The sequence below is a fragment of the Scomber scombrus genome, chromosome 17, assembly GCF_963691925.1.
Source record: "Scomber scombrus chromosome 17, fScoSco1.1, whole genome shotgun sequence".
Classification (NCBI taxonomy): Eukaryota; Metazoa; Chordata; class Actinopteri; order Scombriformes; family Scombridae; genus Scomber; species Scomber scombrus.
The window spans coordinates 1,482,364-1,504,015 of record NC_084986.1 but is presented as its reverse complement, the minus strand read 5'-3'; the positions used below and the strand labels follow the sequence as shown (position 1 = coordinate 1,504,015).

At 40.4% G+C, this 21,652-nt stretch overlaps 1 protein-coding gene across 1 annotated transcript in view; it reads left to right on the top strand.

The window, feature by feature from the left end:
* Nucleotides 1–21,652, top strand: part of LOC133997997 (uncharacterized) — a gene marked incomplete at its 5' end in the record, with an annotated part of 86,563 nt that overhangs the window by 63,370 nt on the left and 1,541 nt on the right. Inside the window, 2 exon segments of the mRNA XM_062437736.1 lie at nucleotides 18,678–18,851; nucleotides 19,682–19,855. Coding sequence (XP_062293720.1) covers nucleotides 18,678–18,851; nucleotides 19,682–19,855 — 348 coding nt within the window.

Genomic DNA, 21,652 nt, shown 5'->3' with positions numbered 1-21,652 from the left:
TATAGATTTTTCAATGTAGAGAAATGAAAGGCAGTGTTTTTTGTGTCACTTGTGGGTAAATTCATTCAAAGACCATATTTACCATGATCATTTTGTTTCCTTGTAGATTTCTGTGTCATGTTGGGTATTTTCAGTATGTTTTGAGTGATGTAATCTAAACCAATCAGAGATCACTTGGCAGGGGAAGGCAGATGGAGGCTGTAGCCACATGTGTGGGAGGAGAGGTGTGTGTGGGTGTGAAGTAGAAAACGAAGGTTGAATAGTCTTTTTTCTTTAGGAAGGTTTCTAACTGAGTGAAATGACCCAGAAGTATCTAAGTGGCATCTATGATAAGAGCTAGTCAAATTCTCTAAATGCTAAGGAATAATGATTCAGTGATTCTTTTCTAATCTTCTTTAGCATAGCGTACATCTGAACATCCTTTATGAAAGTAAAGGGAACAATCCTCACCCACAATTCCTTGCAGCAGCAATATTTAATGTGGCCAACTCAAATGAATAAACCCACATTACATGTGCACAGTGATCTCTGTGTACCCTCTGTCCAAAACTGTGTTCAACAACTGAATTAACGAATACACAATACATTATACGTCTTTCTGTCAGTTAAAAAACATTTTCCCGTTTTCATCTTCAAATCAACAATAGGAATAGAAATTAAACCAAAACCAAAAAATAACTTGTTTTTTCACTGTTATTGTTATATCTATATGTTCTGCCCCTCCTGCATAAATAAAATGCTGCCATTGGCTATACTAGCTAAAGGATAGATGGATGGATGGATAGATAGATAGCTGGTTTCTGCTGTGAGGTGATGCTTTCAGATTAATGAATTCGTTAATTCATGCAGTTCTCATGATAGTATCTAGTTCAGAGATAAGCATATTATCCCAGGCCTATGAAATAAACACATTTCATTTGTCACAACCTTATTTTTAATCTTTTTGTTCCGTCTTGAAATAAAATGTGAATCTCTATGGACACTTTTGTAGGAACTGGTAATAATGGTCTCACTAAGGGGACACCTAAATGTAAGAACTAGTAATAATAGCCTCACCACGGTGAAACCATTATGTTGTAACTAGTCCTCTCATATACTAAAACTATAATGTTGGTGATAGCCTTGCTACAAGGCAACCATACCTGTAAGAGTAGAAAGGAATGCGTTTGGTTATCAATAATGATTAATAATGATCATGAATAATTATTAACAAGAAATTATAGAATAATCAATTCTAACGATTAATATGGGGCACCACCGGGATAACCGGAGGAATAACCAAACTGTCTGATTAGCCTCTATCAGTCATAAAATGGGGTGTTCAGGGACTCCACAGTCTCTTCAGACAAGTACAGGATGCAGATATGGGGGACCGTTTCTGCTGGACAAAATGGCGCAGGAGCATCGACTCGTGGTCAAAGCTCTAAAACACACTGGCTCAACAGCTACACACATGGGCCAGGGCCACTTATTCCTCTACAAAGCACATTAACACAGACCCTGGCGGGCTAAAAGAAACAGTTCAGCATATCACTGTGGCAACTGTAAAGAAAGACTCCGTCGGAGTCAAACAAAGCATATGAGGGCAAGCGTGCCCAAAAAACAAGCTTAAACAGGAATACAAAATAATACTAAACTAGTATTATACACACACTAATAACTCTGCCCAGACGACAACCTCTTACTGTCTGTTGATCTACTGGTGTAGATAGATTGGCGAGTGGTGTGTTTAATCGTTTAGGGGGTGTAGTCCAAAGCTCCTCAAGCATGCCAGTCCGTTGGCTAACGGCGCTGTTTTTCGGCTTTCTCTTGGCGGAAAAATCAGCCTCCTCTCATGGGAACGAAACATCCACAGGCTCAGAACGGGGATTAATCCAGCATTCTCTTCTGCAGGGAAAAATAGCGGCTGGTTTCGTCAGCGGCTCTTAGGGATCCAAATAACTGTTACCTTTCAGGTACACAGATGAAATCTCGTCTCGTCCCACGAAGTAGAGACGCTCCAGAGTAAAATAAAAGAAGGGTAAAGGGGTAAACAGGTGTTCATGCCTTCTTTCAGTCACCTACTGTGGCGAAGAGGAGTCTCTTCAGCGGGATAGACTATGAAAAGCATTGTTTACTGTGTGCAGCAGACTTTTATTGGCTCAGGTGACGTCAGCGGCTGGAAGTGACGTCAGGTGCCTCACAGCCAATCAGGGAAGAGAATCCCCTGGGGGTTTACATGTCACTCAAATTAGGCATTTAGTTGTGCTGTAGGCCGCAGCTTTGCCTTTCAGCACACAAAGGAAAGCTATGTGCTTTGATTCACTAAAGTCCAGGCCCAACACTTTTGTCAAATCATGATTCTTTTCACTTTAGTGTACGACTCTGTAAAGGTGTTCACACAAACTGTTACACTCTTCTCCAGCCTTTTCCTCCTTAGTCTCCAGAGAAAACCCTGAGTAAGGTTTACATACTGACACTGAAGATACTTACCATTGTTTCTAGCTCATAGTAAGTGGAGATAGTGTGCTATTATTTACTGGTTATTTAAATATATTGTAACTGCATACACTCTGTGGTCATTAGGAACATAGTTTTATCTTGTGCTTATCCTTCTAATTTAAGCCTGTAGCAACATCTATAAGTAAACTGGAACATTTAACCAGCTCAACACCAACTGCTAAGAACTCAGGATCCTGTTAACTGACATTTTAAATAATAGCTCAGTTTAAATCAGAGACATCCTAGATACTGCTTTACTGGACTCTGCTGGTCACAGCATATAACTGGAAAATGAAGGTTACATATGGACAGACAGGTGGACACTCTCAGGTACGGACGTCACAGTTTGTAGATCATGTGAGTGAAACCTCTGTAAAAAAACTAGTAAGTGGACCTAAAGTTGTTGTTGAGTTAAACTTTCATGATCTCCTGGTGTCCCTGAACTCATCAGAGGAGAGTCCATCTGTTATTTTATTAATGATGTATTTACTGTTTATTATAAAGAAGTTCACTTGTATCATGAACTTTATTTACAACTTTCTAACTTGTGGTTGTTTCTTCTTATTGTGTCTTTCAACTATTATTAGTATATATTCATGAATAAACAAATGTAATAAAATGTTTTAATGCCTTAAAGATTCATTTATTCTCTGACATCAAACTTTCTCCTTAGTCTTCATCTTGAAATCTACTTTTTTGAATGATTGTATTGTAATCAAGTCAGTTTTATTGTCTGTTGTAAAATATTCCAGGATGATGCAGCAGAGTAAATGAAAGCAGTTTTACCAAATTCAGTGTTAGTCCAGGGAACGTTGAGCATTAAGTAATCAGTTGAACGTGTTGAAAAGTTACTGTGAGACCAATTTAATGAAGTGATGATGTATGATGGCGTGTTGCCTTTCAAGACTTTATAGATGGAAGTGAACCAGTGCATGCCTCGCCTCGTGGAATAAGGTGCCCATCACACCTTTTCATATAAAGAGCAAAGATGTGTGGATTAGCTGTCCCCAGTAATGAATCTGAGAGCAGAGTGATAAACTGAGTCCAGTGGTTTTAGAGTGGAGACAGAGGCATGTCTATAGATGATGTCACCATAACCTAGAACTGATAAAAGGACTGCTTGGATGAGTTGTTTCCTGCAGGGCAAGGGGAAATTGTTTTTTTCTGGTATAGGTATCCTACTTTTTGTTTTAATTTACCTGTAAGTGTGTCAATGTGAAATTTAAATGTGAGTTTTTGGTCCAACCAGATGCCTAGATATTTGTACTCTAACTCTGTCAATATTGTGTCCTGATCGTGTGGTGATATGTAAACCATCACCTGTGAAGTTTCTTACTCTTGAAAATACCATGTATTTGGTTTTATCGGCGTTAAGGATTCATTTCAGGTTGAGAAGTGACCGGTGTAATGTGTCAAACGCTAGCTGGAGGCTGGAATTGCTGAGTGTGGGGTGTTGTAAGTGCAATACAGAACTGTGTCATCTGCGTAGAGATGGGCGTTACAATCTGTTATGTAAGATGTAATGTTATTTTCTATAAATGGTGAACAGGACAGGGCCCAGTGATGAGCCTTGTGGAACCCCCTCTGTTAATTGTAAAAAAAAAAAAAAAAAAGCAGATTGATAGTTTTCTAGGGTTACACATTGCTGTCGGTGAGATAGATAATTATGAAACCATTTTAGGGAATTGGAATCGAATCGAATTAGTTAGGTCGACAAGCAGAGCTGTACAGTATTTACCCTTGTCCATAGCACATATGACGTCATTTATAACTAATGTAATTGCAGTAGAAGTGCTATGTTTGGTTCGGACATGCTCCACCCTCAGAGCCTCAGGCTGGAGTTTGTAAATGTTTCACATTACAACCTGAATGATGTAGTTTGACTGATCTGTTAAGAGGTTACTGTAGTTGCGTATGATGTTTAAAGGAACTTTCTGACTTGTTGTTGATATTGAAGTGATGACTGCCTCTATCCTCAGGACAACATGCAGAGATCAATATTAAATATAGTGATTTATCATGTGGGAGGACATATTTGTTCATCACATCTTCTTCTTCAGGTCTTTTCCTCTCAGACTGAAAGAATCCAGCAGACAGTTGAGACAGATGAGTTTCAGCCTGTTTCTGTGTCACTCTGACAAACCGAGGAACACTGCTTCATGTTGAACAGCAGTTAGGACTCATGTTGGATAGAAAATCATTCTGACTGTGTTTTTCCTCCAGGGTGGACCATGGTGGAGAGCACAGGTTAAAACCTGGTCTGAAGAAGTGTAAGTGTGGATTGAATTTGATTCATGACAACTAAACAGCACACAGTCAGTTTCTCTTTAAATACAAAGTTGGTTTTTGTGGTATTTATTCATTAAAACATTACTGACAAAATGTGTCATCATGAAACTTTATAGAAATGAACAACAGATCAGAAGTTAAACAGAGAATAAATCCAACAGGTGTGTCAGATGATAAACTGCTGCTGTGTTGTTTCTTCTTCTCTTCATCAGATTTCTGTGAACTCAAACTGGACACAAACACAGCACACGGAAACCTCAAACTGTCTGACAACAGCAGGAAGGTGACATATGTGGAGGAGTATCAGTCATATCCTTATCATCCAGACAGATTTGACTATTGGCCTCAGCTGCTGTGTAGTAATGGTCTGACTGGTCGCTGTTACTGGGAGGTCGAGTCGAGAGGAACAGTTGATGTAGCAGTGAGTTACAGAGGAATCAGAAGGAAAGGAAACAGTAATGACTGTGTGTTTGGATATAACGGTCAGTCCTGGAGTCTGATATGTTCTGATAATGGTGGTTACTCTGTCTGGCACAATAAGACAAAAACAGCCATCATCTCCTCCCCCTCTGTCTCTAACAGAGTAGCAGTGTATGTGGACTGTCCTGCTGGCACTCTGTCCTTCTACAGAGTCTCCTCTGACACACTGATCCACCTCCACACCTTCAACACCACATTCACTGAACCTCTGTATGCTGGGTTTATGTTTGGGTCTGGTGCCTCAGTGTATGTGTGTCCTCTGTCTGAGTGAGAGTTTCCTCCTGTGGAGACAAACAGTCACACTGCTGACTGAAGACAGCTGCTGAAATCACTGTTCACTCTGTTCACCAGTGAACAATAGAAACAGGAAGTGACAGCAGCTTCCTGTGTTTAAATGTTGATGGTGGACGAGGTTTCACTCTGGTTTCATTTGGATCACTGACTGTGCTTTAATGTTAGAATATAGTTTCTATTAGAAGTAGTGAAATGATCTCCTCTGGACTGAATTGATGTGTAAAAACTGTGATGACTCTGATATTCACTTCAGTAAAGTTTTCTTGGAGCAGCATCTAGCAGATGTTAGTGGCTGTTAGTTATTCCATTTTATCAGGATCTTAAAGTGAAGTTTTTCCTGAAAATGTCCACCAGACATCCCAGTCTGTTTGACATCAGCTCAGTTTGTGTTCAATCATTAACATCAACGTATGTTTCTATGTGATGTCATGTGTCTGACATGTATGTATATAATAACATGTATGGGCTGCTTTCCTTTAGTTTATCTTGCCTCTGCAGGTGATGTAAATATTATCCATGTTTGCTGGGCAGCTTTGGCTGTTTTACACTTGGAAAAAATAATCATTCACTACTTATTCAGAGTGCATCACAATTTGTTTCTCTTTGCTGTAATTTGTACTTCGACTACACTACTTGTGTATTTTTTCTAATTACAACATGACAGAATTAATCCTATAAACATGATTTTTACACGTTACATATATTTCTGATTTAGATTTTTTTATTGTACTTCTTAATATGACATTGTTGGTTTTTTTTTATCATTAACGTTTCAGAAAAGAGAATGACAAAAGAGAAAAATACAAAGATCCTGTCCAGTCTGTTTTCTCAGCAATTTTACTTTAAGTTTTACAATGCATGATTTAAAAACAAAGTAATCATATGTACTGTATGTGGGCTGATGGTAATGATGATGTATGTGACCATATGTGATATCACTTTAGAGTAGAGAAATATTGCAGGAATATTATAAAAAAGTGATTACAGATGTGTACTATGCCACACCTGACACTGAAGCTTATCGTTCTTTCATTATTTTTGACTCTTGTTTTCACACACCCTCCTGTTTGTATTTTGGCCTAATAAAAACCCTCAAGGTGACATTTGAGTAATTTTATTTTTTTTGTTGCAAGAAGGAGCCAACTTGTTACAAATGGGGGCTCGTCTGGTATAAAACCATAGACTGTATATAAGAAACGGACGTAGCATCCGTGACGTCACCCATTGGTTTGTGGACTGCTGCTCGGAGGCCAATAGTATCGGATCTGAGCAGCGCCATCTTGAAAATTTCAGGTGCATGCCGGGAAAAATAAAAACACAGATTCTACTTATATGGGCATCAGGAGGAGCATGAGGCGCCCTCCTGAACCTGTGAACCAATCAACCTGTCAATCACCACGTAGCCACGCCCTAATGCATACCCTGCTTTATCGTCACATATAAAATCAGGGAGGCCAAAATGTCCCAAATGAACATCATACTGCATTGAAGAAGGCTTTAAACTAGCGATTGAGACCATAAACACATTTTGAAAACGTTTACTGAGGTTAGAAATCAAGTGAGAAGTTGGTGAATTCTCCATTGACTTGTATAGAGACGGAAGTCCTTTTGACACCAAAACGGTCGCCCCCTGGTGGCCTTTTGATAGAATGTAGTTTTAAGTTACTTCCGCGTTGGCCTCATTTCAGAGGACCGGAGCTCCCCGCCTGGATAAAACCAAATTACTGTTTGCTTTGTTTTCTTTCCTGAGTAAATTAATGGACCTCTGTTTGTAATTTCCTGCGTTAATTAGTGTTGGTTTGTTCCCTCGTTACCACTTTTGAGTTTGGTTGTGTTTCAGGTTTAAAGTGATGTTTTCAGTAACAATCAGTTGTTAAATCTGTCTGTTTTACACCTTGCCATTCACAAAGACACGTTAGTAGGAACATTTGAACTCTTCCCTTTTGAAACCAAGTAGCTGGAGTACTATCATAAGTTGTCTCTCTGACATCTTTAATCATTATTTGAAACTGTCACACTTGCTGAAACTTATCTGTTGTTGGCTAACTTAACTTCCAGGTGACACATGTGACATCTCACTACTTAAAGACTGTGTAAAGTAAATTCAGACATTTTCTTCTAAACACATTAAATAGGTCATAAATGTATTTCTAAAAAGGTGTAAAAACGGTTTCAATCATTTAGATTTGAATTATGGAGTTAGGCTCTGTGTTCAGGATTTAATGGGCGGGTCTGAAAATCACTGCTGCGTTACGTAAACCGGCGGTGTTTAGCATAAACCCCCCCCCCTCCTGCTTTAGCTATAAATACATTCAGCGCACACTACTACTACTACAGTTAGCTGAGTTAGCCGCCGAGCTAGCAGCTGATTTAGCAGCAGAAAGCTCTCAGACCTAGCGTCCATGTTTCTGGTAGAGGTGGTGACTTTGATTGACAGGTGACACTTGGTAGGGGGCGGGGCTTCAGCGAACTCTGCGGGCACTCCCACAGCGGCTAGCTCAGCGGGTAGCTCGCTGGCTAGCTCAGCGGCTAGCTGGGCGGCTAGTTCAGCTAACTGGCTACCTGTAGACTGTAGTAGTAGTGTGCGCTGAATGTATTTATACTTCTACAGCAGCAGTGGCGGGTTTTATGGTGATTTTCAGACCCGCCCATTAAATCCAGACACAGAAGCCTAGCTCCACAATTCAAATCTAAATGGTTGAAATGCTTTTTACACCTTTTTTAGATATACATTTATGACTTATTTAATGTGTTTAGAAGAAAATGTCTGAATTCACTTTACACAGTCTTTAAGTATATGATAAGTATGTTAATCAGTGAATCAGTGGGTTTGATGGACTGTAAAATAAACCAAAGATTTGTAGAAACATGCCCAGAACTACTGAAGCTAACGCTATCATGTCTTAACAGTTAAAACAAGGATGTCAGAGAAAAGAAAGGTAGAGACAAAGCTCTGTTAAATATTGAGTTAGAGCCATAAAGTCGATTAGCCGTCTTTACTTTTTTCAATGATCCAAACAAAGCTAACTAACTTTAATGCTGCCTGTGTGCTCTCTGTCACAGATCTCATACATTAATATTGTGTCTCAGTCTCTTTTATACAGTTGTAGGCACATGAGACTCAGCAAATATCTGTTACACCAGCATTGTGATTATTATTATTAGAGTCTAAGTCCACTGTAATTATTTCCCCCCCATTTGTTTGTGTCTATGCTGAAGGCCTCATATTGTTAGATTTTTTTTAACAGAGGCAAAACAACAGTGTACTGCAAGTCCTGTATTTAAAAAAAAACCTAAAACATATAAGTAGCTGAGTGACATGAGGCCGACAAACATCAGAGAGCAGACAGACTGGAAGAGTTTCTGTGGAAGATAAATCTTAACCCAGTCTCAGAGAATCCAGTACCATTCTTGAGTTTAGGCCTTATATAGGAAATGGAAAACGTGTATTACCAGGTCTACAAACAGCTATCACACTCACACATAAATGTAATCCATTGTCTGTGTTAATGTACAAATCCTGTGAACTGAATGTAAAGATATGATATATTGAAAAGCGGTACGTTATATATTATATATATGTCATATATCTGAGTTTAATCATGTAAATTATTCATGTGATGTTGATTTTACTGAATGAGGTCGAATAATGCATTCTGTTTCTCTTTATTAAAGTATACAATTTGAAGTCATGATATGATCAAATGCTCTGAATGGACCATGGTGATAGTGTAGGTGAAACTTCTGTGCAGTAAAACTAGAGATTAAATCATTCCAGATCATTTAGAAATGAGATCTTCACCAGTGAGACTAAAAAGCATTTGCCTGCTTTGCCCAGTTAGTAGTTCAGCTTTGATTGAATTACTTTGTGATCATGTATATATGTCACTAATGATTGTGTTTGATCCCTGTTAATGGCAGCACTCCCACAGACACATATAGGTGCCTCCAGTCTGCAGATTGAGGTTGTAAAAAGCTGCAGAGAGTATCCTCCTGATAAGACTCTTCTCTGTCACCTAACACACTATACATACAAACAACACCTTGTCTCCTCCAGCTTCCTTTCATATAAACCTGTCAGATGTTAAAGTCTATATTGTGGAAATTAAAGTCAACATGTCAACAGCAGGTCACAGGTTTGATCCCATGATCACAGCATGATTACTTTCACTTAACTACTCAGACATGAACTCTGAAGTTATGAGGAACAGAGTGAAGGGCCCAGATTGAGATCTCAGGCTCTGTAAATAATTACACGGTCAATTAGCACCATCTAGTGGACAGATAGCAGAACTACATGTGATGTGTGATTTCTCTGACACTGACTGGTTAGACCGGTTTTCACGTCACTCTGATGTTGTTTAGACTTGTAATGTGAAGTTATGAGGATGTGACAGCGTCTTCAGATCAAATGCACACAGACAGCAGGACTGACGAGGGAGAATGAGCAGCTTCTTCTCTCCCAGTGTTTCCTCTACACATGAAGGTGGAAAGTGTCTGTAAGTTGACCTGAAGTGAGTTCAGCAGGTGAGAATCCTACCAGAGAAATCTGTAAATGTCTGATGAACACCATCACTTTGATCATTGTGTTGTATCACTGTTTGACTACAGCTCAAATGTTTCTTCATGCTGACTGGATGTTTAAAACATGTTTATTCAATGTTTGCAGGTATAAAATAGTTTTTACATCTCTAGTAAACCGAATGATTTATATGTATTACTCTCCATGATTACCATGTAAAACCCACAGAGGTGTCAGAACTGGTTGAACAGCTTTGATCAACTTGGCTGAGGTTCATTTTTTAACTGTTCAAACTTCCATCTTACAACACTGAGACTGACTCTGTTGAACTGAAGCACATTTAACACAGTTCATGTCTCAACTGTCAAAGACTGCAGAATCCTTTCTAGATGGACCAGAGCCAGCTGTTAGGGACCTTAGAGGCTGCTTAGGGCCCCTCAGCCATCAGGGGTCCAAACTAACATAACATGTGAACTATGTTTTAGTTTAACTGTTAAACTTCTGTCATAGTTTAAATATTTAAAGATAAATGTAAAGATTTAAAACACAGACTTTCTTTTTCTCTCTGCACTAACTACTCAAAATCCCCTTTTATTGTTTCAGGATATAACAAAGAAGCAATTTGGTATATTACATCAATTTTGAGGATTTTTTTGAGAAATAACAGAATTGGAGGAAACATGATTATGTTGTTGAGACTACAACTAAAATATGGAGTCCATTTTACAAATGACTGATGATTGATTGTTTAAGACAAAAGACATATTTTGGTCCTGCTGTAACAACATTTACAATTATGAATTTGGGGATTGTAGAATTTATTTTGGACATACAAATATCATTTGTTGAAATAATGAATAATTGTTTTACTGCCTCATCAATGTCCATATTGTATCTGAATATTTGTGGCATGTTATTGACAGTAATAAGAACTACAGTGTGTGTGTGTGTGATGTGCAGCTGGTTGTAATGAATGAGCATGTTGTTGTGTTTGTGTGAAGGTGTTTCTCTGCTATGGATCAGAGTGAGGACAGAGAGGAGGGAGTCCCTCCCTCTAAAAGCTCTCTGTGTGGGGAACATGACAGCCAGACCAAAGCTCAGAGGTGAGATGAGGATCTCTAACTGTCCATCACTGTTCTCCACTCACATCACTCCACCATCATTATTCACACTCAAAGCTCTGTGTGTGTTGTGTTGAAGCTCAGAGAAGCAGCACAGACCAGACTCTGATGAACTCAGCCAGGTGTCTGTCAAGAATCTGCGGTCGATGTTTGAACCTAAGAAGTTCAACGATGGACATAAATCTGCTGATCAGAGGTAAGCAGAAACCTGAACTGCCAGGCCCCCCGTCCTCGTGAAGAACAAAATGAAACAAAAGGAAAATCACAGGTGGTCAGGGGTGCATGTCAGGAGGAAGAAAGCGTGAGAGCTCCTTTGCTCTTCCCTATTAAGGAGAAGCAGGTCCACCCACTAATCAGCTCATCAGAAGCACTTGAAAGTAAGAAGAGAAAAGGGAGTGGGAGCATGTAACAACTACAGTGCCACATCAGATCTCATTGGTCCAGATGTGGGTATGAGTGATTTACGAGGATTTGCTGCATTCACCAGTTTTGTTATATTTAGGATTTTCTCTTAGGTACGCATAAAGTTTACAAATGGTACAGACCTGAAGTAACAGTCATGTGCAACCAAGCTGCTGTTTTCCAAAGCAATAAAACATGACTTGTTGCTGTCTAACTGTATAATGGCAGTGTGCCAACAATATCATGTATTTTGGGGGGAAACTGACAGAGAACTGACATCAATCAATTAATGAACACATAAAATCTCCACATGGATATCAAAACCAAACATCACTGTATGATAAAATACATCCAAGCAGGGTATGGTATACTTTGTGGAGAGATGTAGCCTATTTTAGTTTATCAGCACAAATAAGACACCGAGATGTCAAGCTGTTGAGCTGTTACCATCATCTCCAACTTCTTCTGCTGGCTTGTCCTGCGTTGTCATCCCAGGTGTTAGCAGGTCTGTGTGACAGCAGTCCAGCAGCAGGTGTAACATCAGCGGTTGTCACTAACATAACATTTGCAGTAGGAGACGCCACTGCCTCTGGTCTTCAGAGTCAACTGACTTGGATTTTTCTTTTTAACATCACTGTATGCTGACTACCACATAACAGAGAAATTAATAATGTCGATTCGCAGACTGAGCAAATATTAGCCTATATTGTCAGTATTTTAGAGACCCCTCTGCTAAAAAATCACAAATCAGGGGTCATGTGTTATTGACGAGAGCCAAGCTCCTCCTGGCTCCCCTGTAGTGTAAATTGCACTTCTGATCCATAATCATGATGACATTACTTTGTTTGCAAAAGTATTAGGCTATTAAGTATAAAGTAGTAGGCTATTTAACAATGTAGGTAGATATCAGTCATTTAAATTGACAATTGAAACTATGATATAATGAAAGCTTACAATATGGGTGTGAATGCCAACATGTGCTGATGGATTTTTAACAGATCACCCACAGACTGTCAAGATGGGTTACTGTCACTCCCCAGTTCTGACGCTCAGCACCAGCATGTTATTGAAAGTAATAACAACTACTGTGTGTGTGTGTGATGTGCAGCTGGTTGTAATGAATGAGCATGTTGTTGTGTTTGTGTGAAGGTGTTTCTCTGCTATGGATCAGTGTGAGGACAGAAAGGAGGGAGTCCCTCCCTCTAAAAGCTCTCTGTGTGGGGAACATGACAGCCAGACCAAAGCTCAGAGGTGAGATGAGGATCTCTAACTGCCCATCACTGTTCTCCACTCACAACACTCCACCATCATTATTCACACTCAAAGCTCTGTATGTGTTGTGTTGAAGCCCAGAGAAGCAGCACAGACCAGGCTCTGCTGGACCTGGACCTGGACCTGGACCTGGACCTGGACCTGGACCTAAACCTAAACTTAAACCTAAACCTGAAGCTAAACCTGGACCTAAACCTAAACCTAAACTTAAACCTAAACTTGAAGCTAAACCTGGACCTGGACCTAAACCTAAACCTAGACTTAAACCAAAACCTGAACCCAGCTGTGTGTCCATGAAGAGTGACAAATCTATGGGTCGACCTATTTTCTTCAGACATGAACATCAGTCTGCTGATCAGAGGTCAGAATATACAATGTTTTATCTGTTTGTCTCCATTCTCCGAGGTGTGATGTCTTTGTTGTGATCACTTCATTGATTCTTTACTATTGATTCTTTTTTATTAATTAATGTCACATTTGCAGATCTCAGTACAAATATCAAACCTAGAGTAAAAATCCACAAACAGTTGGATTCTGGTTTGAGAGACTGTAAGAACATTTAAACCTCACAATCATGTGACACATTCACAGCTCTCATCATCCATCCATCATCTATACCAGGGGTCACTAATAGGCGGACTGCAGTCCACAATGGCCCTCGGAAACTCACAGACCACTGTGCATAGCGAATCTTCTCATGTGATGCTAATCAGCCAATCAGAACCATGCATGCACATGGAGTTATAAAGTTATTAGATGTGAAATTAAGTTTATGGTCTAAGTTTAAGTTAGGTTTAAAAGTAAAAAGGGATTCTTTTTCATTTTTCTAAAACTAAGCACTTCATCTAAGAAGCACAATCAAAAGCTTTCTGTAATGTACTTTATTTTGAAATGCCATCTTTCTTTGATATAAGAAAAAATGAATTTATCTTGTTTTTATTAATTTAATACTTTATTATTTATTTGAATCCCACAAGTTCAGTTTAAATACTAATGAATGAATTCTACTGTATTTATTTGACAGTCATTTGACAGTTATTTTACAGTCTATCCACAACACACAGATGCTGATGGAACTACAATGCTACTTTGAGATACATAGATAGATAGAGAAATAACATGGACATTATGATGTTCTGGACCTTCACTTGAGGAAACGTTCACTTTCACAAATTGGACCAGAAGCCGATTTCGATTTAAATCTCAACACATTTAAAACAAATTAAGTAGGGATGCTCGATATTGACTTTTCTGCCCATATCCGATATTCCCCAACTCTTAATTTCCGATACCGATATAACCCGATACCGATATTTTCAGGCTTTTTACACCAAAACTATTACTGTAGGTAAAAACATAACATATCTCCTACTGTTGAATTAACACATTATGCCTAATTTTACTGTGATGCCCCACTGGATGCAAACATAAATGCAACATGGCTTTCCACATGTAAACACTGTCTGTGCAAAATAAGAGAACAACTTCAACTTAAGTTATGGAACAAAGTGCCAATATAGCACTGCCATATTTATTATGCTGCTTTGCAGTCATTTACTATCCGTAGGGAACACTTGGAAATAGTTCAGAACCACAGACATAAGCCCCGTTTCTGGAGGCAGGACCTTTTATAGGAACGTCCTCTCACTCGGTCCTCTCAGCTGTTGTGTCTCCAGCAGAGTAGGACCTAGATAGGACCCTGATAGGACCCAGATAGGACCCAGATAGGACCCAGATAGGACCCAGATAGGACTCAGATAGGACCCAGATAGGACCCGGATAGGACCCAGATAGGACCCAGATAGGACCCAGATAGGACCCAGATAGGACCCAGATAGGACCCAGACAGGACCCAGATAGGACCCAGATAGGACCCAGATAGGGTTAGGGTTAGGGTCACCGGACTCTGACGGTGACGTCACAGGGGCGACTCGACGAAAGCATAACAGAGAAAATGACAACGAGGAGGTAAACCTTCTGTTTGTGTGTTCGTGTACATGGCGGTGGACGCTATGAACTTGTTAGCCACGGTTAGAGACCCACGAGTCTAGCGTGTTGTTGTTATACGTCATCAAGCGCCGGTAAACGTCCCATGCTGCGTTCACGCAGGCTCGGAAATGCTGAAGCCTACAGAACAAATATCGGTTATAAAAACCTGATACCGATATTTCCCGATATTACATTTTTAAGTGAATATTGGCCGATAATATCGGACATCCCTAAAATTAAGTCATATAAAAATAAAATCTGGGCACAAAATCACAAATCTTCATCTATATTTCAATATGTGAGTTTACTCAGTGTTCATTTTTAGATTTTATTCCATCACATTTTATCAACTGGAACTAAAACCCACCAGAGATTCTGTTTGAAGGGACAAAAGATCTGCTCTGACTCACAATGACTACAGCAGCTAAGAAAAAAGCACACTGCTCTCATGTTATGAACATGGGAAAAAGTTAAATGGAATATAATTGCATAACGTTGAAAGGAAGAAAATTATGTTTTCTGAAACCTCAAACTATATTTTAATTCATAACTGCTGCACTAGATGGCAGCTGTTACTCAAACTAAATGCAGGTTGTTTTCAGTGCTCTCTAAGCTAGTTAGTTTGTTGTAGCTGTGTGGATCAGTTTCTTACTGCAGGTTTATGTAGAAACGTCCATGTATGACGTCCAACAAAACACACATTCTTCAGGATCAACACTGTAGTTACACTTGTTTTTATCTCTTCTCTGTTTCCATCAGGATCCATAAGCTGAAACCAGATCCTCCTGAACCCAGCTGTGTGTCCATGAAGAGTGACTGGTCTATGGGCGAACCTATTTACTTCAAACATGGACATCAGTCTGCTGATCAGAGGTCAGACTGTAAAATCTTTATTATCCAACTCTCATGAGAAGACGTTTGATTGACTAAAACTGTATTTACACACAATGTCCTCATAAATACAAACACACACACTCCTCCTACGAACACTTTTTCTAAAAACCACAAACCTTATCTGTATAACAGTTTTTAAACAGAGGTACAAAGTCTTTACAGAGACAAATGATCAGAGGTCAGACAGAACAGCCGAGTGTTTTACCTGGATTCACTGTGATAGAACACAACACCTTTAACACTGAGTGTCATTATTTATTCTGAGACTTCATCTTTTCTTCACAGAGTTCATCAGCAGAGCTCAGAGGTTCTCAGTGGTCAGTCTGTCCAGCAGCATCAAACACAGCTGGACTCCATATTTATGGTGTGTAAATGTAAAGCACAGCTACTACTGCTAACTACAACAGCCACAGACTAAATACTAAACTACCATTCTGGTCCTAACAGTCTCCATGCTGCACTCTGTAGACCAGCAGCTTTTCAGTCTGTCACTGATGATCTGATGTTGACTTCTACCAGTTACATTTACATTTGATTCTGTTCCAGCTGCTGGAGGAGAACATCAGCAGGTTTGTGAAGAACGAGCTGAAGAAGATGCAGAAGGCTCTGAGTCCAGATTACCCAGAATGCTTAGAGAGTCAGAGTAAGGACGAGGAGGTGTTGGACGGTGAGGAGGAAGAGCAGAGGAGGAGCAGCAGAGAGGCATTTCTGAAGATCACACTGCACTTCCTGAGGAGAATGAAGCAGGAGGAGCTGGCTGAGCGTCTGCAGAGCAGTAAGAGAATTTTAACAGATTTAACATGATGGAGAGGAAATGGAGGCAACATGGGAGAGGTATATATTTCAAACTCTGCTGTAAATATGATGCACACATCTGCATCAGATCTATGAATTATTCTGAGCTGAAAACAGTCAGAAACTGTTTGCCCACAACTGATGAGCTGAATAGATTTCATAGTGAGGAAAATATAAACATCTGCAGTTTAATGTTTACATTCTACCAATTTACTGTAGAATCATCTGATTGATTTCATTTGTTGTATGCTCATTCAGGAACTCATGCTCCAGAGTGTCGACGTAAACTCAAGTCTAACCTGCAGAAGAAGTTCCAGTGTCTCTTTGAGGGGATCACTAAAGCAGGAAACCCAACCCTTCTGAATCAGATCTACACACCGCTCTACATCACAGAGGGAGGGACTGCAGAGGTCAATGATGAACATGAGATCAGACAGATTGAAACAGTATCCAGGAAACCAGACAGACTAGAAACAACAATCAGACAAGAAGACATCTTTAAAGCCAAACCTGGAAGAGATGTACCAATCAGAACAGTGATGACAAAGGGAGTGGCTGGCATTGGGAAAACAGTCTTAACACAGAAGTTCACTCTGGACTGGGCTGAAGACAAAGCCAACCAGGACATACACTTCACATTTCCATTCACTTTCAGAGAGCTGAATGTGCTGAAAGAGAAAAAGTACAGCTTGGTGGAACTTGTTCATCACTTCTTTAGTGAAACCAAAGAAGCAGGAATCTGCAGGTTTGAAGAGTTCCAGGTTGTGTTCATCTTTGACGGTCTGGATGAGTGTCGACTTCCTCTGAACTTCCACAACAATGAGATCCTGACTGATGTTACAGAGTCCACCTCAGTGGATGTGCTGCTGACAAACCTCATCAGGGGGAAACTGCTTCCCTCTGCTCGCCTCTGGATAACCACACGACCTGCAGCAGCCAATCAGATCCCTCCTGAGTGTGTCGGCATGGTGACAGAGGTCAGAGGGTTCACTGACCCACAGAAGGAGGAGTACTTCAGGAAGAGATTCAGAGATGAAGAGCAGGCCAGCACCATCATCTCCCACATCAAGACATCACGAAGCCTCCACATCATGTGCCACATCCCAGTCTTCTGCTGGATCACTGCTACAGTTTTGGAGGATGTGTTGAAAAGCAGAAAGAGAGGAGAGCTGCCCAAGACCCTGACTGAGATGTACATCCACTTCCTGGTGGTTCAGTCCAAACTGAAGAACATCAAGTATGATGGAGGAACTGAGACAGATCCACACTGGAGTCCAGACAGCAGGAAGATGATTGAGTCTCTGGGAAAACTGGCTTTTGAGCAGCTGCAGAAAGGCAACCTGATCTTCTATGAATCAGACCTGACAGAGTGTGGCATCGATATCAGAGCAGCCTCGGTGTACTCAGGAGTGTTCACACAGGTCTTTAAAGAGGAGAGAGGGCTGTACCAGGACAAGGTGTTCTGCTTTGTCCATCTGAGTGTTCAGGAGTTTCTGGCTGCTCTTCATGTCCGTCTGACATTCATCAAGTCTGGAGTCAATCTGCTTGCAGAAGAAAGAACAACATCCCGATGGTCTAAAGTCTATTTTTACCAAAGTGCTGTCTACGAGGCCTTAAAGAGTCCAAATGGACACCTGGACTTGTTCCTCCGCTTCCTCCTGGGTCTTTCACTGCAGACCAATCAGACTCTCCTACGAGGTCTGTTGACTCAGACAGGAAGTACCTCAAAGACCAATCAGGACACAGTCAAGTACATCAAGACGAAGATCAGTGAGAATCTGTCTGCAGAGAGAAGCATCAATCTGTTCCACTGTCTGAATGAACTGAATGATCATTCTCTAGAGGAGGAGATCCAACAGTCCCTGAGATCAGGAAGTCTCTCCACAGATAAACTATCTCGTTCTCAGTGGTCAGCTCTGGTCTTCATCTTACTGTCATCAGAAAAAGATCTGGATGTGTTTGACCTGAAGAAATACTCTGCTTCAAAGGAGGCTCTTTTGAGGCTGCTGCCAGTGGTCAAAGCCTCCAACAAAGCTCTGTAAGTGGATGAAACACTGGATATATGAACTATTTTAAATATGTTTAATTTTAAATATGATAAATTAAACATTTTGTGTTCTTTACTTATCGTTCATCAGACTGAGTAGCTGTAACCTCTCAGAGAGAAGCTGTGCAGCTCTGTCCTCAGTTCTCAGCTCCCAGTCCTCTAGTCTGAGAGATCTGGACCTGAGTAACAACAACCTGCTGGATTCAGGAGTGAAGCAGCTGTCTTGTGGATTGAAGAGTCCACATTGTAGACTGGAAACACTCAGGTCAGGATACATCATCTGTAATTCTCTTGTCTTGAATAATGACAAGCTGATTGACTTTTCATACAGTTTACAGAATAGAATAGAATAGTCTTTATTGTCTTTGTACAGGACAATGACATTTTGTTGGAGCAGTCCTCCAGCTGCCTTGTACATATAATAAATATAGAAATGTTTGTGTACGTGTGTTGATGATAGAAGGGTTGGGGGGGGGGGTGTTCAGAATTGTAACAGCTCTGTGTCAGAAGGTGTTTTTTAGTCTTGTTGTGCGGGCGCTCAGTGTTCTGTAGCGCCTTCCTGAGGGCAGGGGGGCAAAGAAGCAGTGTCCAGGGTGTGTGCTGTCTCTGGTAATGCTCTTAGCCTTCCAGATACAGTTGCTGTTTTACATTCAGACAAATGTCAATTATTCTGCACATATGTGGGATTCTGATACTTCTATGATTAAAAAATGTTTGTTATCAACCTTTTTTATATTTCCAGTCTGTCAGGATGTGTGATCACAGAGGAAGGCTGTGCTTCTCTGGCCTCAGCTCTGAGCTCCAACCCCTCCCATCTGAGAGATCTGGACCTGAGTAACAACAATCTGCAGGATTCAGGAGTGAAGCAGCTTTCTTCTGGATTGGAGAGTCCACACTGTACACTGGAAACTCTCAGGTCAGGATACATCATCTGTAATTCTCTTGTCTTGAATAATCATAATAAAGCTGATTCTGACATTAAATACAGTTACCAGTTGCTGTTTTATATTCAGAGAAATGTCAGTTATTCTGCACATCTGTAGGATTCTTGGATATGATTAAAACATTGTGTTATCAACCTTTTTATATTTCCAGTCTGTCAGGATGTCTGATCACAGAGGAAGGCTGTGCTTCTCTGGCCTCAGCTCTGAGCTCCAACCCCTCCCATCTGAGAGAGCTGGACCTGAGCTACAATCATCTGGGAGACTCAGGAAAGAAGCTTTTGTCTGCTGGACTAGAGGATCCATACTGGAGAATGGACACTCTCAGGTATGGAAATAACAGGTCTAAGATCATTTGATTTGAGTTCTTCTTTCGTTGAACTTTCATGATCTCCTGGTGTCTCTGAACTCATTACAGGAGAGTCCATCTGTTGTTTTATTATTGATGTATTCACTGTCTATTATAAAGAAGTTCAAAGTCAAAGTCAGCTTTATTGTCAATTTCTTCACATGTACTAGACATACAAAAGAATCGAGAAGGTGAAACAGATAAAGTGCACAGGCACAACAGATAAGACAAGACATTTCCTAATACTAAAAAGTAAACATTGAAGTGCACAACAGATAAGACATTTACTAATATAAAAAGATAGACAATGAATATAAGGTCTAGAAGTCTACTTTGTATATGTAGGAAGTTTCTGTATAAGTTAAGTTGTGGTAGTGCAAAAAAACCCAAACTTGTATCACTTGTATCATGAACTTTAACTTGTTTCTTCTTATTGTGTCTTTCAAATATTATTATTATATATTCAAACCAACTGAATCAACAAATGCATACAATTACAGTAAAATGTTTTGCTTCTTAGGTTTGATTCATAAAAAAATGTCTCCTTTTGATATTGAAGTGATGACTGGCTCTATCCTCAGGACAACATACAGAGATCAATATTTAATATAGTGATTTATCATGTGGGAGGACATATTTGTTCATCACATCTACTTCTTCAGGGGCCTCATGTACAAAGGGTGCGTGGCGTACGTTCTTTTTCACAGCAAAGTTCAGATGTATCAAGAGTGAAATGACCGTGGAAACGTGCCTCACGCCAACTTCATGGCTGGCGTACGCACGTTTCTACAGCTGTTGATCCTTTGGCGACACTTAGAGGTGATGCTGGGAAACTGTTATAATAAATTAATGTGAAAACAATTAGTCCTCAGACTGAGTGATGTTCACATCAGAACATGAACAATTAACACTGGTGAACAATTAACACACCCACGTGTCTGCAATTACAAAAGTGGATATAAAAGCATGCGCAGAGTGGTGCAGAAAATACCGTTAACAACAATGGCTGCTTTAGCAGTATTAGAAGACATTGTACATGGTGTAATACGAAGAGAGCGTGTGTTCAGAGACAGAGGATTTAATGGCACATGATGACAACTGGCTCATCAGCCGCTTTAGGTTCCCGACGGCAATCCTCCTGGAACAGTGCGCAGAGCTGCCGCCGGCCTTGGAGCGCGATACAGCGATCATATGTGATGCACAAATGCAATTAACCAACATTGTGGCGAGGTGGCCTGGTTCAACGCACGATTCTGAGTAACAGCATGGTTGGGAACAGACAAGCTGGCACTGTGCGCGATGGGTAATATTAATCCCCGTGTATGGGGGCGCACATGCTCAATGCGCATCATTGAGCATGTGCGCCCCGAAATACTATCCCGTCTTCACAGCATCGTTACTAGTCAGTGGTTAAAGTTAGTGACTTGCTGGTTAAACTACAGCTTCAGATTTTTCTAACAAGCCCCTGATTGTCTCTGTGTGCAGAGTACTCATGTTAATAACCCTGTGCGTAAAGTGTGAAATGTCTTAATCAGCCTCACCTTTTCCCCCGCGCACTTCTGCATTAATTTGCAACAATACTGTGTGATCCTTGGGGATAATCAGAGTCACCCACATGTGCTCCCACCACCCCTGAGAAAGCAGTGTCACCCACGATTGCGGCGACTCTCTGTTCAAACGGAGTGGGCCCCTCTTCTCTGTCCCCCCGCCTGTTTTGGCCACACTTTGGCGTCGGGCAGCCGTTCTCCGCTTCACATCCACCTTGATGTCGGACCA